At 42.4% G+C, this 22,774-nt stretch overlaps 1 protein-coding gene and 1 pseudogene across 3 annotated transcripts in view; one reads left to right on the top strand and one right to left on the bottom strand.

Annotated features, from left to right (window-relative positions):
- Susd6 (sushi domain containing 6) overlaps positions 1-22,774 on the top strand; it is a 101,548-nt gene that overhangs the window by 40,095 nt on the left and 38,679 nt on the right. For 2 of the 3 annotated variants that reach the window (XM_026385145.2, XM_026385144.2), the window contains exon 2: positions 8,182-8,383. In XM_026385145.2, the coding sequence (XP_026240930.1) occupies positions 8,263-8,383 (121 nt within the window). In that variant the 5' untranslated portion in view covers positions 8,182-8,262. Of the gene's footprint in view, positions 1-3,607; positions 3,678-8,181; positions 8,384-22,774 lie in introns of all 3 variants that reach the window. The other variant, XM_077799732.1, reaches the window with a different exon arrangement.
- Positions 4,047-5,073, bottom strand: LOC113180276 (cyclic GMP-AMP synthase-like; annotated as a pseudogene).

Below are 22,774 nucleotides of genomic sequence, written 5' to 3'. Positions count from 1 at the left end.
AGATTTCAAGTTCAAAGCCAGCCTCCGCAACTTAGCGAGACCCTGTCTCAAAATGAAAAGTAAAAAGGGCTGGGGATGTGGTTCAGTGGTTAAGCACCACTGGGTTCAATTCCCAGTACTAAAATAAATAAATGGGAACTGAGGCTGGCTTTACCTGCTCAGCATGTGGGAGCCAAGCTTGACTAAATCAGACTCCACTTGTCTCCACAGAGGAGAGCTCAGTGTTTCAAGACCTGTACCTCCAGCACTACTGTGGTATTCTCTGTGGGGATAGACTCCAAGGCAGCCAGGCACAAGGGTTGAGAACATCTGTGCCCTGGCTGCTTAGGGAACAGGGTGCCATGGTTGTTTCTTGGCTGGCACTATACTGCTGCGACCTCCCTAAGCTAAGAGCCAGTTTTGAATGTGACTCTAGGGTACCTTTAATCTTAGGTTGTTGGGTTAACCTGGAAGCATCTGTGACAACAGCAAGCAATAAACCATGTGAACTTTGGGCTTGAGTTGCAGGTTCTCCTTAGCACCAGAAGCCTACCATGTTTGGCATCGTTTCTCAGATAGCCCTCTCCTCTCTTGGCTTCTGGCTAAGACTATAGATAGATGCTCTGGGTCTTTCTAATTTACAGAGCATTTCCTTGCCTTTTGTCCCTTCTTTTTTTTTTTTTTTTTCCTGGTCCTGGGGATTGAATTAGGGTTTTATGCATGCAAGGCAAGCACTCTACCAGCTGACCTATATCCTCAGCCCTGTCTTTTGTCTCTTCTGAGCCTCACTAGAGTCTAGTAAGATAGTCAAAACAAACAGTATCCTCACTTTCAAACATGGGAACAGAGGTAGAGATGAGATAAGTGGCTTCCTAAAGGTCATATCCATGGCTCAAGGGCAGTGTGGACTGCAGGGCTCAGTCAGTCACCCAGGTTTTGCTGTTCTAGTTCACCAGTGGGAAAGGCTAGCTTCTGCTGCCATCTGCTATTGGGTCAGCAGCACTCATTCCCAAGAAAGAAACCTGTAAGGGTGAATGCAGGTTTTCCTTGTCTCCGTCTCACCTGTGTTTTGGAAGGGAAAGCCAGCTGCTCCAGGAAGCCATGGGTTACATAAAGAGAAATGAAGAAGCTAAGGCAAGGTCAGAGTGGAAAGTAGAAGTTTATTAAAGGACAGCAGAAAAGACTTCTCCTGGAGGAAGAAGGGGTCCCAAGAGGTAGAATCCATGGAAGTGCGGTTGTTTCTCCATTTTATAGTTTCTTTCAGTGATGGAATGTAGGTGGGAAGACCTGAGGGGTGGGACACGGGTGGGCCAAAGAAGAAATCTGGTCAGAAAGGACTTCTGAATCAGCACCTTCAAGTTTGCTGGGGGCTGTTCATTAACACTTCTTTGGGATGGGCTGTCTTCATGTTTACTGGGATGGGCTCTGGCCTTGGGCTTTTTCCTGGACTTCATTAACATTCCATGAGTTGTCCTGCGTTTCCTGGAATTCATTCTCAACATGGCCTCCATTTTAGATCTTACTTGATATTAGACCCGATTTACCTAACTACTACCTAACTACGCTGACTACCTAACTTTAAATCTGGCTTCACTAGGCCCTCCTTTTTGCACATTTCTAAGTTTAGATGTTATATTCCTGCAAAGAGTGCTAGCTTTGAAAATGAGACTTAAGTTTCCTTTTCAGTGATAACTTTTTAAAATTAGAGGATGTGGTCACTAATGTACCAAAAGAATACTGAAGTGAAATGGTTTCTTCCTTCTTTTTAAACAAAGTTTAAACCTCAGTATTTTTCTAGGGATAATGAATACCCACTCTTTATTTTCTGTGGCGCTAGGGATCAAAACTAAGGGCCTCAGGCATGCTAAGGAAGCTCTCAACCACTGGGCTACATCTCCTGCTCTTTTATTATTTATTTTGAGACACAGTCTCTAAGTTGTTCAGGCCAGCTTCAAACTTACTATCCTTCTGTCTCTGCCTCCTGAAGTAGCTAGGAATATAGCTGTGTGTCATCCCCCGCATCCCATTTGTCTGGGCACACATGTGATTTCTAAGAACAGATTCTAGAAGAATTGATAGCGAATGTGTACATTTTTTGACAGATGTTATTAAGTTGTCCTCCAAAGAGGTCCACATTGATTACAAAATAGGAAATTTAAGACTATCATTTGGGCACCAACCTCTTTTCCTCCCACCCCTACCAGTTCTCTAAAATCACTGCCAGAGTGACCTTAAATGAATTTGATCTTGTAACTTCCCTGCTTATCATCCTTGTTAGCACCATCTGGTTATGTTTGGGGGCGGGGGCAGAGGGTAGTCTTAAGACTTCTCAGCTGAGCTCTGTCCTGCTCCTGCCTTCTGCCAGGAGTGTTGGCTCTCACAGTATTCTTCTTCTTCTTCTTCTTCTTCTTCTTTTTTTAATTTAAAACCTCGTTTACTAGAAGACATGAAAAAAGATGAAGGCAGCCCACATGGTAGAAGTTATGTTACATAGGCAACAAAGAATAAGTACCCAAAACACATAAAGAACTACAAAACAATGAGAAAAAGGTAAAGCAGTCCACAAGATAATGTGCAAAATGCACCAACAGAAAAAGTTAATGAACATCAGTGCCTCGAGGTTGAGTGCTGCCTGAATATAGAGGAGAGTCACGTTTTTCCTCACACCTCTTCTCTGAGTTTGGTATTATATGTATTACCCTCCAGAAGCAATAGAAAAGTATTACTGAAAATAAAAATAAATAAAAGAAAATAAGTTAAGTTTTATATTTAGCTACATGTAGTAAAATATCCTATATTTTCCTATATGATTATGTATTTCCTGAGATATGTAGAGATAATATAAAACTTATATTTTCATTTCCTTCTTTTTTATCCTAGCATATAGGACAAGTCATTGCTTCCAAATATTGTATGTGTGTATACACACACACACACACACACACACATACCTTTTATGTGTGGTGATAGAGATTGAACTCAGGGCCTCCTCTCTCTCTCTCTCTCTTTTTCTTTTCTTTCTTTTTTTTTTTTTTTTGTTACTCAGGATTGAACTCAGGGGCACTTATTCACTGAACCACATCCACATCCCCAGCCCTTTTAAAAATTTTATTCAGAGACAGTGTCTCCCTGAGTTGCTTAGTGCCTTGCTGTTGCTAAGGCTAGCTTTGAACTCGTAATCCTCCTGCCTCAGGGTCCTGAGCTGCTGGGATTATAGGTATGCACCGCTGCCCCAAATACATACATATATTAATATTTTTTTTAGTTGTTGATAGACCTTTATTTTATTTATTTATATGAGGTGCTGAGAATCGAACCTAGTGGCTCACACATGCCAGGCAAGTGCATTATTGCTGAGCCACAGTCTCAGCCTCCCCAAATATATTTTTAAGCTTACCACTTTTATGGAAGCAGTGATCATTTCTACTATTGTCTCTCACAGCCTTCCACATACCTGTGCTAGGTGAGAACTGGTATTCAATAAGTGCTTAATGAATTTAATTGTGGAGGATATGCATTTTATCCTTTTCCCACTTTCTAATCTGGTAAAGTTTTTATTTCTTAATTTAATTTTATTATTTATTTATTTATTTATTTTAAAATATTTTTATTTACTTATTTTTTTTAGTTTTCGGCAGACACAACATCTTTGTTTGTATGTGGTGCTGAGGATCGAACCCGGGCCGCACGCATGCCAGGTGAGCATGCTACTGCTTGAGCCACATCCCCAGCCTCTATTATTTATTTTTTTTAAAATTTGAGACAGGATCTCCCAGCTGGCACTGAACTCCTGGGCTCCTCCTGCCTCAGTCACCCAAGTAACTGGAATTATAGGTATGAACCACAGTTCCTGGCTTGGTAAAGTTTTTAGATTTTACCCATTTTTTAATCAAATCTCTTTTTTAGGATTGTCAATCCTTCACACTTTATCTATAATCCTTTATATTAGGGTTATGACAAACTGAGAACTGAATAGTTATTTACATTCATTGTGGTCAGTCATTCCTGTGATGATCCCTAATTACTCCAGTCACTTTAATTCTTGATTTTTTTCTTAAAATAATAGTTCAAAATTCATTAAAAATTGGAAATCCATTATTTCTTTCATATTTGATTTGCTTTAACAGAAATTCTTTACTTCTTTTGTCAATATGATTTGGAGAGAATAAATACAGGAATAAAATATTGCTCAAGTTGTTCTGTCCTGAGACACTCAAAAAAGAATGTCACACAGTTATCAAAGCAGAGTACTAGGTCTTTGAGGTGCCACTGACTGCCCTGTGGGTTCTGGGTATATACATGTAGGAAGGCAGTTTTCACATGAGAAGAACAGAATTTATCCAGTTCTTTTTAGTGTTCAGGCTTTCTTTTTTTTCAGCTGTTCCAAAAGGAATTTCATTAGTTTTAAACAATCTTTCCTGCAACATTTCATTCCATTAGTTTCATAACATATTTTAGTTTGCTCATGGTTTTTCAAAATATCCTTTTCAATATGAGAGAAGGATAGCTGCCATGTCTCTTCTTGAAAACCATTTTCTTTTTTTTACATGCGTGAGTATCAGGTAAAATGGCTCTTAATTTGCTCCTAACTCTTGCTCCAAGCCAGTTATTGATGGGCAGACCTTTTTGGGTGCTAGCGGGCCAGTTACTTTTTGATTCCAAAGTGAGAATTATATCCACAGATATTTCTTCAGGTTCTTAATAAGAAGTCTTATAGCAGGGCTCCATTGTCTTTTCCTCTCCACAGTGACATCTATATCTTCAATGTTTTTAAAAAAATTTCGTCTTTAATGATTTTCCTAAACTTTGACAGCATCTTAGAAGCTGATAATATTTCCTCTTCTAAAACTGCTTCAGAGAATTTCCTTTGGGATTTCTTTTGAACTTCACAAAGCAGTGAGCACCACTGTTACAATATTCTTCTAGCTGAATTCTGGGAACTTCCAGTTTAAACATGACATCAAATTCATTAGGTACAGAAATCTTCACCTGCTTGTAGTAGCTCCCGGTCCCCAACAGGATGACACTTTTGAACTCAGAATCACAGTTTTTTGCAATCTCTGAAGTAGGTGGCCTCTGACCTTGTTCTGACATGACCGCCACTGAGATTTCCTTGTGCCTGAGCCTCAACTTCTCCAGCACAACCTGGGGCTTCCAGCTGCACAGCACCTCCTCCTGCCCAGACTTGGGGCGCAGACCGGTGTGCAGGAACAAGACACTTCTGTGGGTTCAGGCGGGGGGTGGGGGGTGGGGGGTGGGGGGGTCTCTGTTGGGGAAGGAGATTGCGCCTCCCTAGCTGCAAGATCCTGCCCTGGGAGAGGGCGGACTCCGGGCTGCAGGAGACTCCAGTGTCTCAGCTAGAACCCTCTCGGCTCCCTCAGCTTGGCTCTACTAAAGCCTGGGGGTGGTGCACCTTTCATGCAGAGACGCCTTTTTGGAGGGCTCTGGGCACAGGTTCCTGCAGTGCTCTTGGTCTGTAAGCACTGCGACTCCCCGGAATGAGCTGCTCTTTGCCGCGTTGGGCTGGGCGGCCTGGGGAGTAGAGGACACTCGTAGGGCTCTGTCAGGGTGACCCTTGTACCTTTCTCTGAAACCTTGGGGGTGGCAGCTCCCCCTTTCAAAGTTCTCCGAGTGGCCTTATCCGAGTATGGGGTCCATGGCTGGTGCTGTTGCTAGAAAGAAGAGTTGACTGGGGAAAAGGCCACAGGAGGAGGAACTTGTAATGACGGAAACGAAACTTTAAAATGTGGCACAAACACAGCCTCTGTGGCCTGGGAACTAGCACTTATGGGAAACCCACACCTAGAGGTCACATGGAACCACGTGCTCACCTGATCCACTTGTTTTTGATCCCACCTCCTCTTTTCACCTTTTTTTCCCTACTAGACATATCCTACACTTGTAGATTCAGTATCCCCTCCTCTGAGTAGTCTTTACTTGTGCACCGAACACTCAACCACCACCTTGTACATGTTCATCCACTCAACCCTTAAATATGTGCTGTGACGTGACATGGCACGGAAAGATAGCATTCTTGATGATCCACAGATTGTTACCTTGAGGAGATGATGACTGTCTCATAGGATTACCTAGTGTGACTGCATCTGAAAAGGCAACACGGTGGGGCACATTGCCAACCTGTCACTAGCCAGTTGGAGCCCTAGGCACATCTTTAACATCTTTGGACTTTGGTTTGGACATCTGTCAATAAGAAGGTGGGCTTGGTGAGCTCAAACTTCCTTGCCACTCCCATCTTGTTGGTGATGTAATAAAACAGCAGCCAGGGGTTACTGAGGACTTAGAACAGGATAGGCACTTTACCAAGCACTTTGAACCTAATTCTTACATCAACCCTATGAATTCAGTATGATTTCAGTCCCCATTCCCAGATATGGAAACTGAGAATAACTGAGGTTCTGTGACTTGGGTACAAGGTCACAGTAGAGGAAACAGATTTGAATCGAAGCCTTCTGATTCTGCCATTCTAAACTACATAAATGTACACACATTCCACACATTTACACATGCATAGTTTTGTGTACTATTTGAGTCACTCACAGACTGTACCACAGATCACTTCACTAACCACCTGTCTATAACTTTAAAGGCTCATCAAGTTGGAGTCTGGGTAAAAGCAAGAGATGAAGATGTTGTGGTTAAGTTTTCAGCAGGAATGGAAGGAGGACCAGTGGCTAGCTCAGGTTTTTTTTTTTTTTTTTAATTTTTGTTTTGTTTTGTTTTGTTACCAGGGATTGAACCCAGGGGCCCTTAACCATTGAGTCACATCCCCAGCCCTTTTTTGTATTTTATTTTGAAACGGGGTCTCACTAAGTTGCCTAGGGCCTTACTAAGTTGCTGAGACTGGATTTAAACTCATGAACCTCCTGTCTTGGCCTCCCTCACTAATGAGATCACAGGTGTGTGCCACCATGCCTGGCCAGCTCTGTTCTTAATCCCTGGCTAATGCTTATTTTGAATATGCTGATAACTGTTCTCCCTTGAACTGAGAGAACTCATGTTACTGTTTATAGTTGCCTTCCCTACAAGGAGCATAGATCTGAGTCAAGGCTTTGGGTGTGGAATTAAGATCAGGTCTGCTTCATAGCTCAGACAGCATCTCAGATGTGTCCTTTATTAGGGCTGTGAATGACAGGCTCCCTTATTTATATGCACATACAGCCTTATTACTAGAGAAGGAAATATGTGGATTTTTTTAAAAGGAAGTATAATCTTATTATTTGGAGTACCTATTAAAACTAGAATATATGAGTAGCTGGAGAATGAAATTGAATAAGTTAACTAAAATATAGTGGGTCCACATTGTAATATATCATCAACCCAGCTTCTTCCTTGAAGGAAGAACCATTAAAAGTCTTTACTCTGTTTTTATTTTTTAAAGATATTGGTTTCTCCTCTTTTGGAGTCTCTGAACCAAAGTAGGTGGCAAGGCTAATTAGCAACTATAGCCTATTTTCCACCCCGTATCACTTTCAAGGACAGCCAACAGACTGTGGTCTCTCTGGTCATAAGTGTATTAGGTGAGTCTTGATTAATTAGCCATTTTTGAGATTCATGGCTGTCGAGTCAGATCCTCAGGGGTTCCTCCAGCCTCTGGCAGGTTAGCAGACAGGTGGGGCCTTGGCTACTCCTGCTGCATTCCTTCTCTAGGCGGTATATTTCTCTCTTTAAGAAGATGTGCGTGCGTGCGTGCGTGCGCTCGCTCGCTCTCTCTCTCTCTCTCTCTCTCTCTCCCTCCCTCCCCCCCCCCTTTTCCCTTTTGATTAGTTGAACTTGTTCTGAGTCCAGGTGGCAAAGACAGAGCCTGACAGGTGTAGCCTCTCTGTGTCAACAGCTGCCTTTCTGCTGGAGTCTCAGAGGCTCGTGGTGGGGCAGGGCCCGGCAGTCTGGAAGCCACACTGTGCCTGAGGGATGTCCAGGTGAGCTGGAGCTGTCTCCTAGCCCTATCACAAGAATCTGGCTCCAGAATGGGACGTTGACAACAGTTAGTGTACAGGCCTTAGTGTTTCTAGGAATGGAAAAGCTTCTTTTATACTGTTCTCTTCAGGCAGCAGGGATTCAGTGGTTAGGATTCTTTTAGATTGTATGTGATTATTTGTATGTGATTTGTATGTGCTTGCTTCTAACTTAATGGCAGAAATTTTCACTTTATTCAAGTCCTTGTTTTTTGTTTATTTGTTATAGGTGAATTTACTCCCTGACTGGCATTAGAATTCTTCTGGAATTTTAAATTTTTTCTTTTAAAAACACTTGGACGGATAAAAGATGTGCCATGGCAGGATAGCACCAAAGAGCACCTCAGCATTTGCCGTGGCCTTCGTGGGTCATGGAGTGTTCCTTCCACTGGTGATCCTTAGCACCCTGCTTGGAGACGGTCTTGCCTCTGGTAAGTTCCGACCTGCCTTCTGTGTGTGGGAGGGAAAAGACTTCATACCATTGTTTCTTATGGAACCTGGGGTACAGTGACTCTCTTGGCAGGCAGTTTCAGGGAGAGTAGGGAGTTGGGGGCTTTTCTTTTTTCTTTTTTTCTTTTTCTTTACTTTTCTTGGGAGTTGTGGGCTTTTGTGCTATGGTGTATAGCAAGGAACCAGTCCTTCTTGGGGACTAGTGAACCAGCAGCAGGAGGTGGTGTGGAGAAACTGCTGGTGATAACATTACCTCCCCTCTGCCCAGCTGTTGTTATCATCAGGCAGGATAGAGGTGTAGGACTCAGGGCCTGATGTCCAGGCAAGGAGGCAGGCTTTCATATCAGACTGCCAATCTTCAGAGCTCATTCCTAGCTTGCTCTATGATGCTGAGCAAGTTGCTTTGCTGTTGTGAGCTTCAAACCTCCTCAGCTATAATGGGACAATAATAGTTACTTCACAGTGTAGTTGTAAAGATTGCTAGGATAACATAATAAGCACATAGTGATGGTTCACTCTTTTGGTTTGTTGTCTTTCTTTCCTTTTTCTTGGAGTGAGTGCATAGTTGAGGTATTGTGATTTAGTCAGAGTAGGACCTGGTAACTGACTGCAAACATTGTAATCTTGGGCAAGCCACTTAACCATTCTATGGCTTAATTTCTCCATCTGTTACATGAAGGTCTCTTCTAGCTCCCACAGTCTATATTCATGATTCTAAGGACTTTCTGTTGAAAATGGTGAGCTAGAGAGTCCCTAACAGAGGTTAGAAATATAGCAGTGAGCTCTTTTGAGTTTTTAAAAGGTCCTTGTTGCCTTTGAGGATGGTCAAAAGACCCTTCTAGCTTCTCTTTGTGTGGTCCTCCAGACTTGGCATCCTTTTCAGAGAGGACATTTTCCAGTGTGTCCAGAAGGCTTCTGGGGGATGTTCCAGAACCTGCCTCTGTATCTGTGAGTCCTAGTGTTATCACTGAGCTCAGTAGTAATGGTGCCCCTAACAGACTTCCTTAGAAAGACTTATATGACTGGTTCCTCAGCGTTTCTCCAGGAAAACACTAGGGATCTTGGAGATTAGGTTCTGGAATGGGTGGCAGGGCAGTTACACGTTGTATAGAGTCCCTATAGTGTACTGCTGTCTTTTCTTACCTTTCTATTAACTTCTGTCATCCATTTACCCAACACATAACAGATAATGGGTTAAGCTCATCTAAATCTTATTTTTTTTTCTGAATTATTTGAAGAAATATTTTTGTTATTGTTGTTTTATCGTAGCCTTCCCATGTATACACCACACATGTATACATTTCCTTTTCTGCTGCCTCTCCTTCCACCCCATTCTGACACCAAATCCAAACCTTTAGTCTCTATCCATGAGGAACCCTGGCACAACCCCCAGGGCCATGATGGTTGGGACCCTATAGTATGGGCATCGTGGTTTTAAAGGGACATAAGACCAGACTATACAGTGTGTAATAAAACGAAGCAGGGCCTACATTTATTGGGTTACTCCAAAGCTAGAGGAATCCTCTAATCATGGTAGTTATAGAACCACAAAGTGTCTTGTGCTCACTTCTATATCTCTGGAGCAGAAGTTAATAACTCCAGACCACAGCCAAAGCTTGCCCTCCATCTGCTTTTACTGGTGGGAAAAAATAAGAATAATAGTATTTCATGACATGTAAAATTAGATGAAATTCAAATTTTAGTGTTTGTAAATAAAGTTTGGAACATAGTAATGCTCATTCATGAATACATTGTTGTGTCTGCTTTTGTGCTACAGTGGCAAAGTAGACTAGATGTGACAAAGACCATGTGGCCTACAAAACATTAAATATTCAGGCTTTAAAATATTTGTTTTTTATAAAAGAGGTACTCCCCATCCCTAGCCATCCCAGAACAAATGATGCTCAATAGATACGTGCATGAATGGAATGACTTTCGGAGCAGGAAGGACTTGACAGGGCCAAGTTGTTCTTCAGAGGTTATGCACTTGCCTAGATTCTTATAGCTCTCGGTAGGGCCAGGACAGAACCTGACTTAGTGCCTGGCACACTACTGCAATCCTCCTCTTCCAGAGCTCCTCTGGGAAAACTGCCCTGGAATGTTAGGGAGCAGTATTAGTGGCAGAATGTCAGAAGTCTTGAGCTTCTTTAGCTTTATTAAGCCATCCCACCTACCCCTACCCTCCTTTTTATTGGCTCCATGCTTTACTTCTTCCATTTCCCACCCCACTTTCCATCTACCCACACCTTCCCACTTTCCACCCAAGGTCTGCAATCAATTATCAGGTTCCAGACTGGCTGGATAAAGGGATTATTATTCTCCAGTGTGGAAAAATGTGTGTTTGTAGTGTGGGCTCAGACCAGGATGGGAAAATAGGCTCTGTTATTTTCTTACCCCCTCCATATTGAAAAGAATACCCCCCCTGCCCTGACACCCAAGCCCCAAGTTTTTTCTGCTCCTCAAAGCAAGGTATAGGTAGGGAGAGAGGTTTCACCATTACTTAGATCTAGTGCTTGAAGTTGCTGCCAATGTTTTCCTCTCTCTCTGGAATGACTTCTGGGGGAGGAAGGTGCCCACCCTTGGCCTGAAACTCAGAGCACAGCTGTATGACTGGGTCTGCCACAAGCAGCATGCCAAGTAAGTTTGCCAGGAAAGCAAGACTCTCAGATACTGGAAAGCCAAGGAAAAGCAGTTGCATTCAGGAAATGCCCCTTCTTCCCCTTCCTGTGTTTCTTACCTATTCCTTTAGCTACTCTTGAATGCCTATTCTGGGAAACATTTTTTTCCCCCTTAGTACTGGGGATTGAACCCAATAGTTTTCTTCCACTGAGCTATGTCCCCAGCCCTTTTTATATTTTCAATTTTATTTTTGAGACAGGGTCTTGCCAAGTTGTCCAGGCTGGTCTTGAATTTGTGATCCTCCTGCCTCAGCCTCCTGAGTAGCTGCATTAGTGTGCACAATTCCAGAAACATTTTACATGGGGTGCTTGTAAAATACACAGCCTTCTTCCCCAGTGAGCTTTGGTAGACCCTAAATGTGCTCACGTCCATGCTCATTTTGAGAATTCCAAAGGACCATAGGTTAATGGACCTCCTCAGGGTGGCAACTTGCCCACAGTCTCTGATCATAAATAGCACAGTCATGCTCCAGTCATGGTATTAATCTCAGGTTGAATAGAAAAGAATTATGTGTTAAGAGGCATTTTGAGAGTTCTGGGGTAGAAACAGCTCATATTGCAGGACCAGTTTTCATACTATTTTGTCTTATCTACAATTTGGGATTGAGAGTTGTAGCAGAGAAGGTGTTAGAGGCATTGACCAGAGGTCCAGTTTTTCTGTTGGTCTTTCCTTTAAATGGGGAAAATTCTTGAAGATTCCTTTTTAGTGGCAGAGGAAATATATCTTATTTTTCACATCCAGTCACACCATGCAGTGGGAAGAAACAAGAATTAAAAATAGATGTATGCACATGCTACACAACTTGCCTTTCTTGGACTGGGGAGGGACTAGGATCCTAGCTGTGTAGCAGCCTCTCCCATGTCTCAGCTCCTTTACTGCTGTAACCTTAGGTGAATCACTTGACCTTTTCATGCTTCTTACAAAATAGAAACAATGATCCATCCTTAAGAATGTTGTTGCACAGACTAATAAAAATGATTGGAGGGCATTTGGCATGTAAAACATGCAACGTAATTCCCAAATAACAACAACAGAGTTGGTATGTGACCTATTGTTGAGTCACATCGTGCAGGAGACTTCATGCAGATGACGTCCTTTCCTGTCATAAAAACACAACTGAGCCAGGCGTGGTAGCAAACGCCTGTAATCCCAGGATTATTCAGAGGCTGAGGCAGGAGGATTGCAAGTTCAAAGCCAGTCTCAGCAATTTAGTGAGGCCTTTAGTAACTCAGTGAGACCCTGTCTCAAAATACAGAAAAGGGCTAGGAATGTGGCTCAGTGGTTGAGCACCCCAGGATTCACTCCCCCGATACAAAAAAAAAAAAACCCAAAAAACCCACAACTGAATATGCAGAGTCACTATTTGGGTTGAGGGTAAGGAATTTAGGAGCAGGTGTCAAATTTGACCAGTGAGGAAAGTTGATTATTTCAGGAATCCCCTTTGCCTTCCAGAAAGCTTATGTTTGCATAGCTTGATGATCTCAATCCAGCAGGCCCGCTGACTCACATAAAAAGCTTTTGCTTTGCATTCTCTCTTTCCCAAACATATTTACTGAAAAAACTCAATATTTTCTTTGTTTCTGATTTTTCTCCCCCATTAAAATGTAGCCATGACACATTGGGCCATGTTAAATATCAAGGGAAAGCATCAGTATTCATTTCTGCACAACAAAATGAAAAGGCCAGTCACTTAGTTTTCTTTGAAGATGGAAAATCATGAGAACCAGGTTCTTTGGGAGATGATGTGGTTTTCACCCTCAGCATTACCATGGCAGAGAAATACTGGTGGACATCATGGCTCTCCTCACCATCTGTGAAGGGACCTGGAGTCAGGTGATATACACTGAACTGTGGGGGCAAGACAGACGAGAAACTCACATGTGTAGCCATCATTTAGGTGTTAGGTTCTGTACTATTGCCCCGATGTAAGCTCTTAGAACACATAGGCTAGGTGGTCATGAGACCATTTTACAAAAGAGAAACTGAGGCAGAGATGTTAGATTGTCTACTTGGAATATCATTGTAAGTGGTAGGGCTGGCTGGGGTTTATGACCTGTATCTTACTCTGCTGCTCATTATCTTTGCTGGAACCATACTATATGTGCCGAATGGCAGGCATCTGTTTCCTGATTGAAGTGCTTGGCCCAGCCTTCAGAGGATTATTCTGACAAAGGAAAAAGACCCTGTCTGAGCTGGATGTGATAGCTCATGTCTATAATTCCAGCTACTTGGGAAACTGAGGCAGGAGGATCCATAAGTCAAGGCCAGCCTGGACAATTTAGTGAGATTGTCAGCAACTTAGTGAAACCCTGTCTCAAAGTTAAAAACAGAAAGGGCTTTGTGGTAGAGCACCCCTGGGTTCAATCCATAGTACTGCCAAAAACAAAACAAAAAACCCCCAAACAACCAAAAAACAAAACAAACAAACAACAACAACAAAAACCCTGCATTCTTTCCTCATGGTTAAAAAATATATATAGGAGTCATCCCTGGGTTGCCATGTTTCTTTCTCTAGTTATTTATGTTCTTATCCACAATAGCCCTTGGTTGTTTGGTTCCACTTCGGGCACAAGGTTTGCCAAGGCACTTCTATTCTTAGAAAGGAACAATAGGGACTATAGCAAAGTGTTTGCTAAATGAGGATGTAGTTCCCAAAACATCCGCAGAGCATCTTCCTGTCAGCTGCAACCCCGGCTGACCAAAGTGATGTAATCTCTCCATGGGATAATTAACCTGTGACTATAAAAAGACTTGGGGATTGTGGTAGGAGGCTGGATGTGTCATTATAGGGCTTGTTGAACCCTGGTGTCATGAAAAACATTGAGAAGTTACCTTCAGCAGACTAATTGCAGTACATTACAAGTACATGGTACTGCCCCCGACAGTAACTTTCTAACAAAAGAGCCTCAGAATCTATGAAACTCCACACTTACTTGGGTCTCATTGGGGTTAAACCCCTCATCAAACACAAATTTGGAGCAGTGGTGTTTCATTACCCTAGTCTAACTTACCAACTTGGATATTATTCTTACCTGTCTAACTCTTCCAGCAAAAGAGATTCACTGGGTGCTGCTAATAAAAAATTAGGGTTGGTACTCTAGGTAGGTTTCCAGATGAACTCTTTGCATTAACTCTTACCACTAGAAGATTCCATTCTGCAGTGTCACTCAGAAGTGTGAGCCTAAACAACTCTCCCATTCCAGGTGGCCCTGCACTGGTATGGCTGGTTGCCAGGACTATGGCCAGATTAGGAGTGACCTTGGCCAGTCTTATGTTTAGCTTTGGGGCCCAGAGAGACAGCAGCATTTAAAGACAACCTTTTCTTTTTCTTTTTCTTTCTTTTTTTTTTTTTTTTTTGTTAGAGCTTCATTGGATTCATCCTAACAAACTCATACATGCATGAAAATCAGTTACAGCTCACGATTCCCCCATTTTCATTCTCATCCTCCCTCCCCTCCCCCATTCCTCTTTCTCTACTCTGCTTGACTTCTTTTTGCTCATCTATTAATTTATATTTGATGATTATTCTATTCATTTTCCCCTTTCCTTTTTTTTACTTTAGCCTTCTGCCTATGAGAAAAAAACATTCTATCTTTAAGTTTCTTGAGTTTGGCTTATTTCATTTGACGTGACATTCTCTATTTACATCCATTTACCAACAAATGCCATAATTTCATTCTTTTTAATGGCTGAGTAGGAATCCATTATATATGTATACCACATTTTTCTCCATTCATCTATTGATGGGCATCTGGGTTGATTTCCATAATTTAGCTATTGTGAATTGTGCTATTATAAACATTGATATAGCTGTGTTGCTGTAATATGCTGATTTTAGATCTTTGGGGAAAATACCAAGGAATGGGATAGCTGGGTAATATGGCGGTTCCCTAGTTTTTTGAGGAATCTTCATACTGCTTTCCAGAGTGGTCATACAAGTCTGCAGTCCCACCAACAATATACAAATGTACCTTTTTCCCAACAATCTTGCCAGCATTTATTACTGTACATATTCTTGGTCACTGCCATTTTTATTGGAGTGAGATGAACGCTTAAGTTTTGATCTGCATTCCTTGATTGCTAGAGATGTTGAACATTTTTTCATATATTTGTTAGCCATTTGTGTTCCTTCTTTTGAGAAGTTTGTTTAGTTGTCTTTCCCATTTATTGATTGGATTATCATTGTTTTTGTGTGTGTGCGTGCACACATGTGTGCTAAGTTTTTTGAGTTCTTATTTCCTTTTCTGTGCTGAAATTTGATGGCATCCCACTTATTGATTCTTGGTTTTATTTCTTGCACTTGGGGATCTTGTTAAGTTCAGTGCCAGAACTTACATGATAGAGTGTTGACCCTATGTTTTATCTAATAGTTATAAAGTTTCTGGTCTAATTCCTAAGTCTTTGATCCATTTTGATTTGATTTTTGTGCAGGGAGAGAAAGAAGGTTCTAACTTCATTTTTCTGTATCTAGCTATCCAGTTTTCCAGCATCATTTGTTAAGAAGCATGTCTTTTCTCCAAGATATGTTTTTGGCACCTTTGAAAGACAATCTTTTTGGGGAGTCAGTGTGAATGAGGGGTGCTCTGGTTGTCGACCTCATTGACCTTACCCTAAGCCAGTTTAACATATGGAAATTTGAATTAATTGGAAGATGAGAGTGAAATTATTTAACTTTTTTTAAAGGATTGTCCCTAGAATTTTCCTTCACATAGCTATCTTTTGCCTAGTAGAATAGGATCCAATTCATATACACTTTCAAATAAGCAAATGTCACCTGCAGCTTCTATGGAACCACTGAGATTACTAAATGTAGCTCAGTATAGCTCTTATTATGCTTTACCTCCCTGCCTTGATTTTTTTTTTTTTTTTAAAGAGACAGCATAGTGTGATTAAAAGCTCGGGCTCCAGTTGTGCATACTGGCACAAGCTTGTAATCCCAATGATTTGGGAGGCTGAGGCAGGAGGATTTCAAATTTGAGGTCAGCCTTGGCAACTTAGGGAGGCCCTAGCAAAATTAGCGAGACCCTGTCTCACAATGAAAAATAAAAAGGGCTAGAGATTTAGTTCAGTGGTAGAATGCCTGGGGGTTCAATCCCTAGTACAAAAAAAAAAAAAAAAGGCATGGACTCCAGAGCCAGGCTGTCTGGGTTTGAGTATTGCCTCTATTTCTTGCTACTTCTGTTAATTTGGTTAGCTTTCCTGATCACACAGTTTCCTCAAATGGAAATGTAATAGTGCCAACTTGATAAGGGTTTTTTTAGGATTAAATAAGATTCTTGGAACATTGCCTGGTGCACAGACAAGTAATTTCATATTGGAAGATCGGATTCTATCTAGCATCAGATGATACTATGCTATACTTCTTGCTTTGATGATGCCACAGTTAATTGATTCAGACAAATGCAGGATTAGAAGATGTTCCTTGTTCCTTCTGTGTCTCTTGGATTATCTGATTTAGTCTTCAGTACAGTACTGAGTAGAGTTAGATTGGTATTTCTGTGGTTTCCCGGATTTTCTAAATTCTCAAATTCTACATGTAGACATTCTACACATGACCACAAGTACAAAAGAGTGGGTAATGTGCCTTTGAGATATTGATGCTTTGATGTCCACTAAGTGGTCTCACAGTAAGCCATTCTCTTTTGAGAGATTTTTTAGCATTTCAGGGCTGCTGTTGGTTAGGAACTTTGGAAATCTTCTTTCTTTTTTGAAGAACTAGGGATTGAACTCAGGACCTTGTGCATACTAGGCAAGTGCTTTACCACTGAGCTATACTTGCAGCCCTTTATTATTTTGAAATAGGGTCTAAGTGGCCCATGTTGACCTCAAACTTGCTATCCTCCTGCTTGAGCCTCCTGAGTAGCTGAGATTACAGGCTTGTACCACAGAGCTGGTGGGAGTCACTTTTTGAAACCTTAGATAATAAATTTGAGAATGCCAGGAGCCTGTTTTTTTTTTTAAAGGACATTTATTTCATTAGCAAAGTGAAATAAATGTGATTGGAGGATTTCATTTTTAAAGACTTGAAAACACATCTGGTAGAATACAACATTGGAATTTAAAAAGAAATCTCCTATGCTGCCTCCATTTGGCTGCACCCCTTTTTTGGTACTGGGGATTGAACCCAGGTGCACTTAACTACTGAGCCACATCCCAGCCCTTTTTTATTTTTTATTTAGAGAAAGGATCTCACTAAGTTGCTTAGGTCCTTGTTAAATTGCTGGTGCTGGCTTTGAACTCGGTCTTCCTGACTCAGCCTCCTGAGCCGCTGGGGAAGCAGCTGGAATAGGTTTGGCTTCACTTCCTCACCCACTGCTTTTGTAACTACAGTACCCTCTCCCTCTGTTCCTAATGGTCAAGACTAAGGGGACTCATTCCCCTTTCCTTGAACATTAGCAACTTCAAGCCTGTTCTTAACCATGTTCTTCCTATAACTAGAACCCTACTTCCTCCCACTTCCTTTCATACTTCTCTGTATCCTTCAGCCTATTTCTGAATCAACTCCTCTGTGAGATTCACCCCTGTCTTTAACACTGTGGTTAACAGGATTGAAGAAAGGAGAGTAGGCTTCTGTTGTACTTTTTTGAATAGAATTAACAGGAGGGCCTAGTCCTGATCCTTTCCCTTGGGAGGATGTCCTAGAGGTTTTCCTGGCAGAATTCTAATGCCTAGAATCTTGACTCTTTTTGATTTGAGGGGATTGGGCAACTTGCTAAGACTTTGGGGAATTGCAGGTTGGGAATCCTGAGTCCTTTGTCCTGCAAACCATGGAATACAAACCTTATAAACTTACTGCAAACTCTAATGACCCAGAGTTGCCAGGGTCACTGTGAGACAATTGGGTTTGGTGTTTTCATAATTAGCATTAAGTCTTTCAGCAAGTGTGTGATGACATAAGGTGAGTAGAGAGGGCAGCAGAAGGTATGTAATGACAGGGAGGGCTTTCTGGGGACAAAGTACTAGACTGTGTATATTTGCCCGCACATCCCACCTTCATCGGCCTGTGAGAGAAAGGCAGTGAAAGGCGGGAGCCATGTTTTATCTGCTTTGGAAGGAAGGCAGAGCTCATCGTGTAGCACAAGTGCTTGGTGAGCTCCTGCTGAGTGCTGAATTTGTGCCATTGCTAGAACTATGGCGGTTCCATGTGCTACCTGCTACGGTCAGGGAAGTCATTTCCCTGCTCTGGAATAAAGGTAAGAGGGGCTCTTGACTCAGATTGGGATGGTAATGGAAGGCTTTTTCAAAGGAGAGAAGTCTACACCAAGATTTGAAAGCAAGTAGGAGTTAGAAGGAGTTAGTGGTCAGGGGCCACAAGATGGCACAGGAAGATTAAGAATGCAGTCTCTTGGGCCAGATGGCCTGGTCTGAGTCCTAGTTCTGCCATGAGTGTGTTGTGTAATTTTAAGCTAGTCCCCCGAACAGTATGTCCTCAATCTTCATATCTGTAACAGTGGGATGGTAACATATGTACCACACAGGGTTGTGGTGAAGGTCAAGTGTTACAATACTCATCACTGTTCTTGTGTGGGGCCTAGAGCAGAGAGAGGAGAGTTAGTTTAGTGTCCTCTCTCCTTCCCTTGGAACTTGCCATATACTTCCGTTGAAACTTTGGGAATCTAGTATACTATATCCTCTAACTGATTTCCCCTTGCTCTGTGAATGAATGTGTGGTCTCCTCTGCTTTGGGGGAGTGTGTTCAGAAGCTGGTGTTTCCAAAAAAAGAAAAATGAAGTCTAGCCTTAGCCTGGGAACTCAGGGATTTAGGCTGAACATCATCACCAGAGGCACGGTTTGGGGAAGCATCTATAAAGGTGGGATTCTGCTAATGGGAGGCAGGTCCTCCTCACAGCTGAATTGTCAGAGTTGAGGAGGAGGAGGAAGAACAAGCTCTGCTGGAGTATCCAAGGATCAAAAGATGAAAGCAAAACAAACACTAGTTAATGAATCAAGGGGTTAAATGCATCTAAACAGGGAAGTCAAAGGTGTTAGAGGAGGATGTTAATTTTAAGTACAAGTTGTGGGAGAAGATGGGGATGCCAATAGCAGTCAGTCTCCTTCCTATTTGCCCATAGGACAGGAAATGACAGGCTGGTGAGGTGATCCTTCCAGTGTGTTTGAGGGGAGAGGCTGGACAGGCAGCCGGAGCCCACATCTTTTGCCCAGCCAATCTGTGGGAAACATGTTTGACAAGGGCTTCTTATTTCCCTGACCCACTCTGCAGGGTCCCCTGTGGGTATTAGTTGGCGTCAAGAATTCCATGGGGAGGCTGGAGGGTGTGGGATGTTCTTAATTGATTGGGGAAGGGAGAAGAGTGGAGGAGCAGCTGGTGTCGGGGCTGTGTGGCCAGATTCCAGGGTTCATCGTCTTGGATCTGCTGGGGTAATTGGAGAAGGTGGGGTGATTGGAGAAACTGGAGTGAGAACTGTCTGTGATTTGATGTGTTTGGGGGTGGTGGTGCAAAGAACAGTTGTGACTTCCAGCAGAGATGGCTCTCAGATTTCTTTAGAGTGGATTTCGCAAAGGAATCCATTCTTTGCTCTATTGTTCTCTGTACCTTGTTGTTAGGCAGTTTAGAGGCTTTGCAGTTTGACTAGCTACTTTATGGCATTCAGAGAATTGGTTGTCAGTAATGGCAGGAATGGCAAAGATTGTGAATAATGGGATTAAGTGAGACAATGTACATAAAAGTGTTGATTGAACAATCAGTGAAAGTATATTCCAATGGAAGGGATTATTGTAATTTTTAAAATATCAACATCTCTTTTCTGAGTTACTCAAAGCACTTAGTTAACATTAACTGATTAATCCACCATCCATTTTTGAGTGGGATGCTGGCATTCAGTTGTCCCCTTTGTATACAAGATTAGACTAAATTTTCCAGCACAGCTCCAGATCTTGAGTTTGCATCCCAAATATATGAAGTCTATATCTGGAGTTTAGATTTCTAAATGTGATGATTTCCTTATTTCTGGGAATAAAGAAGACAAGAGGAGAAAGGGAGGGATCATAAAAAGAAATTTTTCTTCATGAATAATTGGTCATGTCAGACAAGGGTGTCATAATCAGGGGTTTTAGTGACCCACCTGGAAGACTGATGTTCATTCTCCTCTGAGAAACTACAGAGATCCTATTGGGAATGAGACCTGCCATGGGCTGGAAAAGCAGAAGGCCAAGAAAAGTCGTTATGGGAAAAAGAATAGAGGAGCAAATAGGGCCCTGGCATATTTCTTAACTCTGCTGTGTTAAGCTTGACATGTCATGGGACCCAGAGCAGATTCAATGGTGAAATCCCATGGGAATGTGTGCAGTAACCTCCCTGAGGGTCTGGTCCAAGCTAATTTTGCTGTAGAACAAGTACTTAGCCCAGTTTGACAGGATGGGATTTAGGGAGAGGAACCTTATGCCAAACTTCCTAAGCCCATCAGCTTACCTGTGATTCTTCTGGAGGTTAGTCTAACTAGCCTAGAGTTAGTGGAGAGTCCTGTTTTGCTCACATAACCAGGTGAGGTCCTTTGGGGTCGTCAGGACTTTCCCCTAAGCCCATGTTTTTTAGCCTCTAGTCAAGGTTTAAAGAACAGTTCCATTGTTACCTTGAGTGCTTTCTTGAACCAGGTCTTGAAGCCTGGAAGTAGGCGGAGGATATGCTGAGTCAGGAAGCTGTTTCTTCCTCCAGTGGCAGCTATTCGAGCTCCCAGGCTTAAAATTCTAGAGATCTGAATGAGGTTTGAATATTTACATTTCTACTGTGTTCTTCTACTAAAAACTCAGTAGAGAAGTCAATAGAAATGCAGCAACAGCTGTTGCAGTCTGGAGACCACACTTTAGTAACCACCAATTTACAGAATTCATGATTTACACAAACCTGTCTGACCTTTTTCAGAATAAATTTTGATAAGGTGGGACAGAGTAGTGGAATCTTACACTCAGTGAAGGGAGAGGTGGTTCAGAATAGGAAGCTACAAGTGGACCGACCTAATTTTAAAACTGGAAAAAGGCTAAATGATTAAGCAGGAATCTGGAAGATCAATCTCTTACCTTTTCAGGGTGATTTAGTCTTTGCAGACTATCCTAGAGAGAGGAGCCAGACATGATCAGCTCCTGGGCTAGCTAGGTCACCTTGGGCATTTCCTCCCTCCACTTACCTCTTTGGCAGCAGTGAACTCTAAAAGACTGTATTTTAGAGAGCCTTTTCTCAGCTTTGTCTCTGTGGTATGAAGAACAGCAAGAGCCTAAGGTGGGATCCTAGGCATCAGCCCCAGCACTACCTCCAGTAAGTTCCTCACCTTGCTCAGGAGTGATGATCCTCAGGGCTCTGTAATACTAGGATGGTTTTTCCCCCTCACAGGGTCAGGTTGCCTGTGACTTGCTTCTAATTTTTTAATTTTAATTTTTTCTGTGAGAACTGTTGGTAAGCAGTACCAAATCAGAATTCTATCCAAAGACTGGCTTGCCAAATGTGAAACTACTTGTGCTGCTTTCCTAATACCTGCCTCTGTCACATCCCTGCCCCTTTACTCAAGATGATCATCACTCTACTGCAAGGCTACACAGGCTGTCCAGGATGCCCAGGACCTGTTTCACAGTCTCTGCTGCCTGGCATAGTTTGGCTCTTGGTATGCCATGACAGAATGGGGGCTTGTATCCAAGTACCTCCTTTTCTTCCTGCACTACTTTCTCCCTTTGTAACTTGGTCCAGTTGTTTTCTGCTGCCTCCTCCTGTTCATCCTTACCCCCTTCTCCTTCCTCTGCACTCATCTTAATTCTTCAGCATTCTGGCAGAGCTGGCCAAATGTGTGGAGTGTGTTAGGGATTGAGGCATGCATAAGGTGATAACCAAAGACCCCTGTGTAAGCCACCGGTGTGAAGGGTCTGTCAGTCTTCTTTCCCTTCTCTTTCCTGCCCACTTCATCCAGGGTAGCTGTGAGTTACAGAATGTTTTATTCTGGGAGAGTTTCCTGTTCAGCAAGTCAAGTTTGATCCCATTTTCTGCGTTTATTTCCTGCTGGAACCTGACAGTGTTTGTACTGGCAAGCTAAAGGACTCCTCGATTGGAGGGAATTAGCAGGCTCTGCCTCAGAACCATTGTCTGGCCTTGTCTTTCTTGCCTGTGTCTGAGGGGGCAAAAGGAAAATCTCCCAGTCATCATTAATTGTCACTTAGCCTCTCTGATCCAGCCTGGGCAGCTTTGAGGCAGCTCAAGCACTGACTAGTTTGAGATCTTTGTTGAAACAGGGAAAGACTGAGATTGTTTTAATTCATTTTAAGTAAAAGCATGGGCCTTTTGATGATTCCATTAATTTCCTTCCTCATGAACACCCTCCTGTTAGCAGTAATTTGAAATCCTAACTGTTCCTCACTTCCCCCACCACTGTGCTTTAATCTGAGATAGCTGGATATGCTGCTTCATTTACTGCAGAATGGTTTGAAGCCGATTTTAATGTCTGGCTTCTGCAGTATTTCTAGTAGCTGAGACTGTTCCTGTGCTTAAGTTCATGCCCACCTGGGTTCTCAGTCTTACTTGCCTTGCTCCATCCTGTACTATTGCTTGGTTCTTGGTATGCTTGAGAAGTGGTGACAAGGGTGTGAAAACTCTTTCTTGTCCCGTGTAGTGTATGTGCAAGCTTTGCATCACCCTTTTTTGGTGGGGAGGGAGGTATTAGGGATGAAACTAGGGTTGCTCTATCACTGAGTTA

The sequence above is a fragment of the Urocitellus parryii genome, chromosome 6, assembly GCF_045843805.1.
Source record: "Urocitellus parryii isolate mUroPar1 chromosome 6, mUroPar1.hap1, whole genome shotgun sequence".
Taxonomy (NCBI): Eukaryota; Metazoa; Chordata; class Mammalia; order Rodentia; family Sciuridae; genus Urocitellus; species Urocitellus parryii.
This window is presented reverse-complemented; position numbering and strand designations above follow the sequence as displayed.